Source organism: Syngnathus acus, chromosome 23 (genome assembly GCF_901709675.1).
Source record: "Syngnathus acus chromosome 23, fSynAcu1.2, whole genome shotgun sequence".
NCBI lineage: Eukaryota > Metazoa > Chordata > Actinopteri > Syngnathiformes > Syngnathidae > Syngnathus > Syngnathus acus.
The window spans coordinates 3,887,814-3,900,129 of NC_051107.1; the positions used below are offsets into that span (position 1 = coordinate 3,887,814).

The following is a 12,316-nucleotide window of genomic DNA, read 5'->3' on the forward strand; positions in this document are numbered from 1 at the left end:
ATTTAAAAAACAAAAAAACAAAACGTCTGCTGAATCCGTCAGCGCTGCGCCAGGTTGGGAGCGCAAATGAGATTGGAAACACTCCAAAGTAAAGATGCACTCGGTTAATTGAGAGACACAGTTTAGTGAGGAGGAAAATGGGAATAAATGCCCAGCCTCGCATTCCTCCACTGCCCCCCAATCGCCAAATAATTATAAAAAAAATTAAAAAAAACGGGAACGTTTTCATCGGCAAGAGGTCTTCAAACAAGCCACACATTCTGAAGCATCTTTTCATTCTCTGAAAATAAAATGTTCTCATTGTTAGTCCAGGTAAAGCCTTTATTTCCTTCCCTTCATCTTCCTCATAATCTGGGGGCGTCACAGCTTTTTCAAGTTATCTCGATGCATCCGCTCCATGCTTATTTGACATTCATAACATCGCTCAGGGGCAATAAATGTGCTGGAGCAAGGAAATTAAAAAATGAGACATGTGGAGCGGCAGTCTCTTCAGTCAGTTATCGTAGAATCAACAGTGAGCCACCTGTTTATTGTTGGCTCGCTGTATTTTACAGACCCACCCATGATCCACAATATAAAACATTTAGTTTCCTTAAACACAGTCAAGTTACTAAAACTGACTTTTTAAAAGTATTCCTTTGTCAAATCAGTCTTTGTCAAAGTGAATGAAAATCCAGACAAATAGCAATAACAAAGAAGACTTTTTCGCCACGTGAGAGAAAAAGGAAGGAATGCATAAACCCAAGCAATATTTATCAAAGAAAACATTTTTGTAAACTGAGGTTCCGCAAGGTTCCACCTTAAGTGACCTGCTTTTTTTTAAATTACATTTCCTATTCATGTGGCGCCGTTGATGAACCGCAATATTGTGGAGGAAAACCTTGAATGATTTTTCCTCGCCACTCATTTGAAGCTCCATTTAATTTATTCCGGAGAGAACGAACGCCCTCACGGTAACTAAATCAATAGTCGACAAGAGTTTGATCACATCAAGCCGCACACGGCAGGTTTAAGGCTCCTCTGACAGCAATAGGAGATGAAATGGCATTATGGGATGCCGCTACCAGCCTCCATCGTGGTATTGTTTTAGGACATTTTGCCAGTTGTTGCTGAATTAGCCAGGTGGCGTGCAAGCAAATTGCTCTCCGCTCCCTCGTGGGAACAACTTGACGCGGCCGAAGGTCAGCGGCCTCCATCAAGGCTCTCGCGGCCGCTGTATCGACCCGTCACGCTCTTGCCGATCCTGCACTGGAGGAGACAATTCTGCCGAGGGGGAGATTCCCCCACCCCCACCCTTATTAATTACACCGTCTGCCCTTCTTCCGGGACTGAGGGTCTTGCGCTCGCTGCTCCTTTTGTGTGAATTATAGCTTCATGTGTCTGCGAGAAGAGAGAGGAAAGGAAAAAGAGAGATTTCCATTTCCACTCTTTGATACATGGGCAATGGTGTGAATTGGGAGGGAAAAAAACGACATGTTCGGAATCCATCAGGCAGAAAGCTTTTAACGGGTTCGTTTGATGTGATATGACAGGAAAAAGCCAGAAAAATGTAACCGTTTAAATCAGGTTTAGGGGGACTTAGACAAGACGTCGGGGCCCAAGAAACATGCAGCTGAGCTTTTTTTTTTTATTAAATCAAAGCAAGCAAGGATCCATGTTGTGTGCATCCAATATGTACTTTGAATCTGACTAATGAATTAGCAAGCATGTTAGCAGGCGGATTATGGCATCGCTAATAAATACATCAACACAGCTTGCTAATTGAATGAACATAGGGCTTAGCTTTAATGAATGTCAAAATATTAGGGTTACTTTTTTAACCACCCATTTTCCGAGTTTGTCAGGTTGCGGAACTGACCACAGAGAAGCTCACTCATGCTGTCATCGGAATTTAAGAGGAGGTGGGCGGGGGTGGAAAACGTCTGTTTGCGCTTGGGCTTACAATGAATGGCTCGCTCACAGGCACGTCATACAAGCGAGCTGTTCATGCGGCGTCGGCCTGCAGATATTTCAGGTCTTGATGGAAGCAGCTGTGGGCTGCGGTCAGCACACTCAAAGGCCACGTTTGTTGGCAGTGGGAAATATGCAGGCGGCTTGACAATCCTTTTAAATTCCTCCTGGAGGCAGGGGGCACTGCCCCGTGGGGGAATTTCAACCCCGGGAGGTGGGATTCATCAAGAGCAGGAAAATTCTTATCCGCCTCCGGAGCAGTGTGAAAGCCTTGAATAATTGCTGCAAATTTATCGCTCACTATCTCCTGCTGGTTGCATTTTGAAGCATTTCCCTCTGATCTTCTCTCACATGACCAGCCCGAGCTGTCGGGGGCGGCCATCCTCCACCAGACCCGACGGGACCAGGTGGCGGACGCGTGTCGGGTCTACAGCGCGTCCAGCCGCAAGCGACGGGTCCTCACGCCCGGAGACCTCAAGCACCTGGTGGTGGACGAGGACCACGAGCTCATCTACTGCTACGTCCCCAAGGTGGCCTGCACCAACTGGAAACGCGTCATGATGGTGCTGACGGGCCGGGGCAAATACAGGTGGGACCGGAAGGCCGGTAAGGAATACCGCCGGATGGGCACTTACGGTTCTTGATTCTTGCCTTCCGCAGCGACCCGATGGAAATCCCGTCCAATGAGGCCCACATCCCGTCCAACCTGAAGACCTTGAACCAGTACAGCATCGCCGAGATCAACCACCGGCTGAAGAACTATCTGAAGTTCCTGTTTGTCCGCGAGCCGTTCGAGAGACTGGTGTCGGCCTACCGCAACAAGTTCACCCTCAAGTACAACTCGTCCTTCCACAAGCGCTTCGGCACGCGCATCGTGCGGCGCTACCGCAAGAACGCCACGCAGGACGCCCTGGCCAACGGCGCCGACGTCAAGTTCAAGGAGTTCGCCGAGTACCTGGTGGACCCGGCCACCCGACGCGACGGCCCGCTCAACGAGCACTGGCAGACCGTCTCCCAGCTGTGCCACCCGTGTCATATCCACTACGACCTGGTGGGCAAGTACGAGACCCTGGAGGAGGACGCCAACTACGTTCTGCGGCTGGCCGGCGTGGCCGACTTCCTGCGCTTCCCCAGCTACGCCAAGTCCACCCGCACCACCGACGCCATGACGGCCCAGTTCTTCAGCAACATCAGCACGCCGCAGCAGCTCCAGCTCTATCAGCTTTACAAGCTGGACTTCCTCATGTTCAACTACTCCACGCCCACCTACCTCCGGCTGGACTAGGAGGGAGCCCGTCTCGTTGGAGTCGTCTGTGTTTTTGTTTCTGGCGAGCTCCAATGCTTATTTGCACGTGAGAATGTCAAATCAGCTCATTGTTTTTGGATAGAATGTGCGTGAAGCAGGTCTTCCAGCCGGACGGAACGAGACTTGAAGAGTCTTAGTGATGCTCCTGGCAGGTTTCAAACAAACCTTCTGCTTGCACCCTGAACCCATTCGCATCAAGTGCACGTCACGACTGGCGCCCGCCTCGTTCGACTCCCGACCCTTCGAGGAAAGGACGTCCCGGTCGGCAGTCGGACGCCAAAGTCGACCAAATATTTTCAAAAGATGTTCTATTAGTGGCCTGCTCGCTCGGCACCTCCGAGAGCGTCGTACCGAGTGGCACCCTTAAGAGCAGGCGGCGCGGCAGACACTGGAGCTCGTAAACCCGCCCGCGGACGCGCAGTAACTTTCCTCGTGCTTATTTACTATTTTATTGTCTTCGGAAGCGTTGCTGCGAGACGGCAAGGATTATTTAAACTGCTTTGTCTATTGACATCATAGAGTATTTAATTTTTTCTTCATCTATTGCGAAGCGTTTAGTTTGTACGATTTTTGTCGACTTCCACACACAGCTTAAGAATAGTTCTCTCTGAGAATCTTCCGCTTGTAAATGTGATTAGCGCTGCCGAGCGACGTCAAGGTTGGTAACGACACTCTCCATCACACTGTAAAGTGCATTACGTACGCAATTTTACACACAGAAAGGGAGTCTTTGTAAATCCCAAACCACTCCAGCTCCCAAGTCAAAAAGATATTTTGGGGGATAGCTCTTGCAGTTTTTTTTTTTTCTCTTTCTTTAGCACTTGACTTTACAGCAGACATAATTATTTTCAACACGCAATTATGTCCACAGCGAGCGCTCTTGAATTTTAATGAATGTTATTCTAATTGACTTATCGGACCACCGCAGCAACAGGACATGCAAAGAATTTTCAAGTAGGGTTTGGTTTTTTTCTTCCCCCAACAACCACCACCACGTGGCCCTAAAGCAGTACTTAGTTCCTCGTACTCATCTCTGCAAAAAAGAAATGCGATGCCGGAAAAAAGATATGCGCATAAATAAAGTGCAGGGGATGCAAATTGCTTCTTCCACGCAGTAGCTTCAAAATTGTGTCTTGAAGAAAATGCTTTTGTGAATGTTTTGGGTGGGGTCATGTTATGAATGAGTGGATCTGTGTCTGCACATGGATGCTCACAGGAACATTGGTGATGAAGCCTTGACTACACACGCACACACACGCACACACACACACACACACACAAATTGTAAATAGAACACCCAGTAGCACACAAGTCCAACTGTATAGAACCCATTTACAGTATTATTTCAGTTCATATTTGTTTTGTACAGATATGGTCTTCACGCAGGGTAAGTGCGCCCTCTTGTGGTCCTTTAGTCTCGGTGCCCCTGCAACAACAACAGCAGGTTGCTCCCCTCTTCGCCTGTTTTTTTTGTTTTTTTTTACTCCCCGCTGATGTGCTGATGCCGACTTACTCAGCACTCGTAAAGCTGAGACGCGACCTCGCCACTTTTATTTTTGACCTTCCTGACTATGCCGTTCATTTGGCCTCCAGAGACGTTCCAGAGCCACAAAGGGCCCTTCTTCGCTCCATTTTAGGAACCTCCAGTCTGCATGCTGCCGTCTTCCGCCTTGTGCTGAAAAGGGACATGCGGTTAGGAAAACATCCCAAATCCTCAAGTAGAAATGATTGACTTTGTTTTGGCTGCTTTTGTCCCTATTCTCAACTCTGCTGTCTGCATCAAAACCCAGCCAACTGCCCCCCCCCCATCCCCAAACGATGTCTATTATTAGACTGAATTATATACAGACAGCATTTACTGTTTTGCTGAAATCTCCAAAACACACGGGAGGATGTTTTTCTTTTAAGAGAGCAGTTGACGATGGGGTTTTATACAGTATTTATGCCTTTATTTTGCTATTTATGCACAGATGAACACATTTTGTACAGTAGTGAGGAAACGATTCCCTGATTCCAACAAATGTTTGCAGTCACAAATTAACAACAATGAAAATGCTCCAAAGTGGACAGTCATGGAGTTTATTGGGAGTCTCTTCTTAGGCGTCAATTCTGAGAGCCTGCTTGCGCATAAACAAGATTGATCGGAATCACTGAAAGAGTCAGCAGGGGCGGTGAGGGACAAAAGATGACCAACAGACGGATTGTGGTTGGAATGTTGTGAAACATATTGTTTCGATATTGTGGTTTGTCAGTGCTGTTTTGAATAAAATAAGGACAATTTGAGTAGTTTTTTTTTCTTTGCATTTGTTTATTGCTTAATATATGCTGTGTCAAATTTGTGACTGTACAGTGACGATGTGAAACTTTATGACGTCACCCACGGACACTTAAAGAGGTGCACTGCACGAGGTAAAAAAAATAAAGATTTCACCCAGATTTTTCCCACCTGAAAGTGGTGGTGTACCTAATGGAGTGTCCGAGTGACGTCACAGATCAACCAGCCAATCAGGAGGTGGCGGTGAGGGCGGGTGGGGCACTTTTCTCTTTCAGTTAAACTTTGACCATGATTATTCCCTAATAAAGTGGCCTGAAAGTGGTGGTGTACCTAATGGAGTGTCCGAGTGACGTCACAGATCAACCAGCCAATCAGGAGGTGAGGGCGGGTGGGGCACTTTTCACTTTCAGTTAACCTTTGACCCTGATTATTCCCTAATGAAGTGGCCTGTTATTAGGTACACTTGAAAGTGGTGGTGTACCTAATGGAGTGTCCAAGTGACGTCACGGATCAACCAGCCAATCAGCAGGTGGGGGTGAGGGCGGGTGTGGCACTTTTCACTTAAACCAGGGGTGTGGACCTCCACTCCTCGAGGGGCCGCGTTCCAACATGTTTTCCAAGTGACCCTCGTTAAGCGCAGGTGCGTGAAAAGTTTTAGCTACTTTCACGTTCTGAAGGAGCTAAAAGTTTTCACACAGGTGCACTTAACGAGGGAATGGTTTTTTTAGGGTGACTGTGTTTTGTTCTTGTACAAGATGAGCATACAGTATAATATAAGTGCAGCTGTAAACCACAAATAAATACATGCTGTCCTGATTGATGATAAGACTTGGATTAAAGTTTTTTCATGAACATATTTTAACAAATTTGCCAGGGGCGTCGAACTCCAGTCCTCGGGGCCGCGTTCCAACATGTTTTCCAAGTGACCCTCGTTAAGCGCAGGTGCGTGAAAAGTTTTAGCTACTTTCACGTTCTGAAGGAGCTAAAAGTTTTCACGCAGGTGCACTTAACGAGGGAATGTTTTTTTTTAGGGTGACTGTGTTTTGTTCTTGTACAAGATGAGCATACAGTATAATATAAGTGCAGCTGTAAACCACAAATAAATACATGCTGTCCTGATTGATGATAAGACTTGGATTAAAGTTTTTTCATGAACATATTTTAACAAATTTGCCAGGGGCGTCGAACTCCAGTCCTCGGGGCCGCGTTCCAACATGTTTTCCAAGTGACCCTCGTTAAGCGCAGGTGCGTGAAAAGTTTTAGCTACTTTCACGTTCTGAAGTAGCTAAAAGTTTTCACGCAGGTGCACCTAACGAGGGAATGTTTTTTTTTAGTGTGACTGTGTTTTGTTCTTGTACAAGATGACCATACAGTATAATATAAGTGCAGCTGTAAACCACAAATAAATACATGCTGTCCTGATTGATGATAAGACTTTGATTAAAGTTTTTTCATGAACATATTTTAACAAATTTGCCAGGGGCGTCGAACTCCAGTCCTCGGGGGCCGCGTTCCAACATGTTTTCCAAGTGACCCTCGTTAAGCGCAGGTGCGTGAAAAGTTTTAGCTACTTTCACGTTCTGAAGGAGCTAAAAGTTTTCACGCAGGTGCACTTAACGAGGGAATGTTTTTTTTTAGGGTGACTGTGTTTTGTTCTTGTACAAGATGAGCATACAGTATAAGTGCAGCTGTAAACCACAAATAAATACATGCTGTCCTGATTGATGATAAGACTTGGATTAAAGTTTTTTCATGAACATATTTTAACAAATTTGCCAGGGGCGTCGAACTCCAGTCCTCGGGGCCGCGTTCCAACATGTTTTCCAAGTGACCCTCGTTAAGCGCACCTGCGTGAAAAGTTTTAGCTACTTTCACGTTCTGAAGGAGCTAAAAGTTTTCACTCAGGTGCACTTAACGAGGGAATGTTTTTTTTTAGGGTGACTGTGTTTTGTTCTTGTACAAGATGACCATACAGTATAATATAAGTGCAGCTGGAAACCACAAATAAATACATGCTGTCCTGATTGATGATAAGACTTGGATTAAAGTTTTTTCATGAACATATTTTAACAAATTTGCCAGGGGCGTCGAACTCCAGTCCTCGGGGGCCGCGTTCCAACATGTTTTCCAAGTGACCCTCGTTAAGCGCAGGTGCGTGAAAAGTTTTAGCTACTTTCACGTTCTGAAGGAGCTAAAAGTTTTCACGCAGGTGCACTTAACGAGGGACTCATAGAAAACATGTTGGAATGCGGCCCCGTGGACTGGAGCTTGACACCTGTGACCTTTGACCATGATATTTCCCTAATAAAGTGGCCTGTTATTAGGTACACCTGAAAATGGCGGTGTACCTAATGGAGTGTCTGAGTGACATCACAGATCCAACAGCCAATCAGAGAGTGGGTGTGGCACTTTTCATTTTCAGTTGAGCTTTGACCACGATTATTCCCTAATGAAGTGGCCTGAAAGTGGTGGTGTACCTAATGGAGTGTCCGAGTGACGTCACAGATCTAACAGCCAACCAGCAGGTGGAGCACTTTTCACTTTCAGTTAAGCTTTGACCCTGATTTTTCCCTAATGAAGTGGCCTGAAAGTGGTGGTGTACCTAATGGAGTGTCCGTGTGTCACACTCAAATGTAAACAAAGGCAACACTTTCTTTTCTCAATTTTTCTTTTAATTCTTTTCATATAAAACAAAGAAGACAAACACATTACGGTCATAATAAAAATAATAACGATGCCCTCTTTGTGTTGTCATTTTTTACTCTTGCTTGCGACTTGCTCTTGTGCAGCTTTCTTGGCTTTAACCATCTCCACCAATTCCTGTCAGAGAAATGAAAAATATAAACAACACATGGTGGCATGCGTGGTGTCATTAAAACTGCAGCCGGCCACTTTCTCTCACCTTGTACCTCTTCATACAATCTTTCTTGTTCCGTCCTGGCACGGATGCGGCTATCTTGTCCCAGCGTTCAGGCGTACTGACAGGATATGTCTTGAGGGCCTGCTCAAGAAGCTTCTGTTCCTCTGTGGTCCAGGGAGCGGCGCTTCCATCGCCACCTGGGGCTTGAGGTCACAAGGACAGCAAGAATTATTAAAAAAAGAAAAAAAGACAAATCATTTCATCGTTGAACTTCTAAAGTGGAGCATCCACCTTCAAACCTCTCCGATGGCACAGCGTTGTCAACGGTGGGTGGCACAGAATTGTGTTCCTTCTTGAATTTCTCAAAGGCTTTTCTGTTGATGTCGTCTTTCTGTAATGGATCTGAAGAGGCGAGAGTTGGATGTGGATTGTGTTGGCCCTAATTGGTGTGAAGCAAACGTTTTTCTAGGACTTTTATTTTGTTTACCAAGGCGTTGTAAACTCTTGGCTTTGTTGATGACGTCTTTGGCTGTCCTCTTCATGCCACTTGTCGAGTGTAAATTCATGTAGTTGGCAATAACTTCCCACCTTGAAGAAGAAAAAAAAAAAAAAGTGCTTATGCAGCATGACTTGTAATGACTTGACTGGATATTTATCCGCTGGCAGATTACCTCGCATTGGTTCCAGCAGGGAAAAGATTGACGGCCTTGATGAGCAGCTGGAGGTCTTCTTCGTTCCAGCCTTTGCCGCCGCCCCCTCCTCCCCCGCCGCCGCCGCCGTGCTCACCGCTCCGAGAGGCCTGCATTGCCTGAACCTCAGCCTCCCGCTCCTTCTGGAGCTGTGCGTTCACCTCTAGCACCTGAGAGGGAAGGTAAAGATTTAGGCACACTTGTGCTCAGAAGAACGGACATGCCGATGAGATTTTTTTTATTTTTTACCTGCTTCTCGACAGCAACTTTGCTGTCCTCCTTTGAAGCAGTGGCCAGTAACTCATTGAGGGTCTGCAGGCTGGAAGTGAACACAAGAAGAAAAACTTCAAATTCATGTTGCTCAACATTTGTGATCAAATCAACGCTCTGCTTGCTTTCTTTCACCTGCTGAGCTCGAGCCTATCGCAGAGCTTCTCCACCTCCTCCATCATCTTCACGTTTTCGCCCTCACTGGCAGCAAAGTAATTCCAGTTCTGCGGCATGTGAAACGGCGCCGTTAGCGCAGCCCACGGATCGTGAGCAAACAATAGCGCTTGGTGTGGAATCAACCTTGCAGGTTGTCCTGAGCTTCTGACGCTCCTTCTTGATGGCTTTCTTCTGGATCTCCTTTTCTTTCTTGGCCAGCTGGGCCGCCTGCTTGGCTTCTTCGTCTTCTTTCTCTTTAGCCAAACGAGCCACCTCCAGCTCAGCCTGTCGGGCCTGAAAACAAATGAGAATGTCATCAGCAATTTTTTGTTGCTTTAACTTTTCCCGTCGGGACTTACTCGATCTTTTTCTTCCTGCTCTTTCTTCTTGGCTTCCACTTTTGCTTTCTTCTCAGACTCCTTCCGGGCCTTTTCCTCTTCCTTGAACTTCTTGATCCGGGGATCGCAACTGTAGGCGGTATCTGCATGGGACAAACGGAGCGGGTTCACTCGAGCGATTCCTTCGCGGCATGCGCGCTGCACTGCAACGTTCACATTTGTAGTCTCTGTACCAACTAGTGTTCGTATTCGGATCATCTCCTCCTTCTTCCTCTGAGCTCTGGAGGCTCGATTCTGCTTTTCGATCCATCTCCGCTCATCCCGACTGCAAGGGGAAAATACCAAGGGCTAGTCAGACACAGACACTCAGACCAACGAATCGGATTGGAGTGCTCAAAAGGTCTACCACTCAGCCTTTTCCTTCTCCTCCTCATCCAAGTACGAGAATTCCCGCCAAGAATCAAAATTGTACCTGCAACAACGCAAATCAAATCGCAAGACTAAGACCTTGAAAATATTTTAAGCGCTGAAATTGAATACGGCGTACCAAAAGGAGTAGAAGTTATCCACTTCCTCAAAGGAAGACGCTATGGTGCCGAGGTTGGGCACGTGCTTTTTGGTGGACCACCGGGAGTTCCTCTCAAAAACTGCAGGGAACACCTGGAAGAAGTTTTCTTTGCCCTCCGCCTTGGAAGGCACGCTGTTGTCAAATGTAGGTTCGACACTGTCGAAGGCTCGCCTCTTCACGGGGTCGGACAGGGCTTCGATAGCTATTGGTAAGCAACAATGGCAAGACATCAATAGAGAGCAACCCCAAACCCTCCATCAATACAAACGAGTAACAACGCACCTTTAGTTATACACGTGAAGTAGTCATTATCGCCTTCTGAAATTTGCTCTCCCGCAGCTTTCCTTTTGTCGGGATGGTGCTTCAATACAATGGCTTTGTCTGTTGAGAAACAAGCGAGTATGTGACCCCGGGAACAAACACGACCAACTAGACCAGTACCATGCAGAAAGCATACTTACGGGCAGCTTTGATCTGTTTTTGAGTCGCTTTGTATCTCAAGTGCGGAAGACCGAGGACAGCGTAGTGATCTTGATTCTAACACCGAGTAACAGAAGGCAAGTTGTAAGCATATGTACAAGCCAATGAAAACAACATTATATTGTTCTCAGTAAATCACAGTCAACATTCAAGTCCATGTTCCCATGATACATATGTTTGCTCAACATTAAAAAAAAAACACCTTCCAGTCCTTTGGATCGAGCGTTCGGAGCATCGGATGCTCTTGCAACTGAAAGTCCTCATCATCCGACTCCTCAGAGGACTCCTCTTCCTCTTCCAACTCCTGGAAGGAGGTAGACAGGTTCCTGTTTCTCCTCTTCACATATGCTTCGAACCATCGGCCCACTGGCTCCACCTGAACCCGCACGGAGGCTGACAGAGGGATGCAAATGTAGGTATTCACAAATATGTACTCAATTACTAGTCACACTAGTCTGCTACTCAGTCAAGCCTGGTCACTCTTAACGGAAGTAGTTAATAAATAAAATGTCCACGTTAAAAATACATGTTATGACCATGTATATGTATTGACATTGTGTGCTATAACCAGCTGTTTTTATACCGGCACAATAATTTGACTGACGACTATCAATGTGTCACTCAAAAAATGAGCTGCTGTTATGCAACAGTCACATAACTGAGCTTAAATATCATGGCTCACACTGAAATATCTTTTTGGTATGAGCTCTACGTTTTCTGTCTGTTTTGAAACGTATTGCTAAGCTAACAAGCATGCTAACAAACTCTTAAAGTGTAGCTTAGCAGACTAGCTCCCATTAGCCTCAGTCATTCAATCCTTACCGGCAACGTCTCGAAACACTGTCGTTTCATCGTTGTCCACCGCTTTTAATAACATTTTTACAAAGAAGGCAACACGAACATTCAACAGCCACACTAATTAAACACTATATTTCTGAAGGAACTTCCAAATTCAGTAAAGGCTAACGAATGTTTGCAATAGCGACATGTGTCGACGCAGTCTGTAGGTCACTTCCGCCTACGCCGGTATGTCGCTGAGGCTAAACGTCACTTCCGTGATACGTCACTTCCGTTTTTAGGAATCTTTCGAAAATTGGGGTCAAATGTTTTGTACTTGAAAAAATAAAACTCGTACGTGAAAAAATACAACTTGAAACTGAAAATAAACGTGTTGAGCTTGAAATTTGAAAAATAAAAAAATTATTAAAAATAAAAATAATAGTTTAATAATTACTTGTATGTATATTGTGTACTATGTCTTGTCACCGTGGGATAGTGGGAACGTAATTTCGATTTCTTTGTGTGTCTTGCCATGTGAAGACATTGACAATAAAGCAGACTTTGACTTTTTTTTTACTTTGATAATTTGCTTGGAGAGAGGAGGAATAACAAACCTTAGTGTCTTGCTCAAGGACTCTTGGACA

General features: G+C 45.7%; 2 protein-coding genes across 5 annotated transcripts in view; one reads left to right on the forward strand and one right to left on the reverse strand.

Moving 5' to 3' along the window:
* chst11 (carbohydrate (chondroitin 4) sulfotransferase 11) overlaps positions 1–5,539 on the forward strand; it is a 29,685-nt gene extending 24,146 nt beyond the window's left edge. For all 4 annotated transcript variants that reach the window (XM_037243656.1, XM_037243655.1, XM_037243654.1 and 1 more), the window contains 2 exons: positions 2,310–2,539; positions 2,611–5,539. In XM_037243656.1, the coding sequence (XP_037099551.1) occupies positions 2,310–2,539; positions 2,611–3,235 (855 nt within the window). In that variant the 3' untranslated portion in view covers positions 3,236–5,539. The remainder of the gene's footprint in view (positions 1–2,309; positions 2,540–2,610) is intronic.
* A 2,646-nt stretch (positions 5,540–8,185) lies between these two features.
* Positions 8,186–11,913, reverse strand: dnajc2 (DnaJ (Hsp40) homolog, subfamily C, member 2). Its single transcript, XM_037243723.1, has 16 exons — positions 11,715–11,913; positions 11,095–11,285; positions 10,874–10,949; positions 10,695–10,793; positions 10,392–10,614; positions 10,251–10,316; positions 10,078–10,169; positions 9,866–9,987; positions 9,651–9,800; positions 9,486–9,574; positions 9,330–9,399; positions 9,063–9,250; positions 8,879–8,979; positions 8,683–8,793; positions 8,434–8,594; positions 8,186–8,351 (listed from the first exon to the last, which is right to left on the reverse strand). The coding sequence occupies exons 1-16, from the start codon at positions 11,767–11,769 to the stop codon at positions 8,283–8,285; spliced, it is 1,863 nt and encodes a 620-aa protein (XP_037099618.1). The 5' UTR covers positions 11,770–11,913; the 3' UTR covers positions 8,186–8,282.
* Between the last annotated feature and the right edge of the window lie 403 nt (positions 11,914–12,316).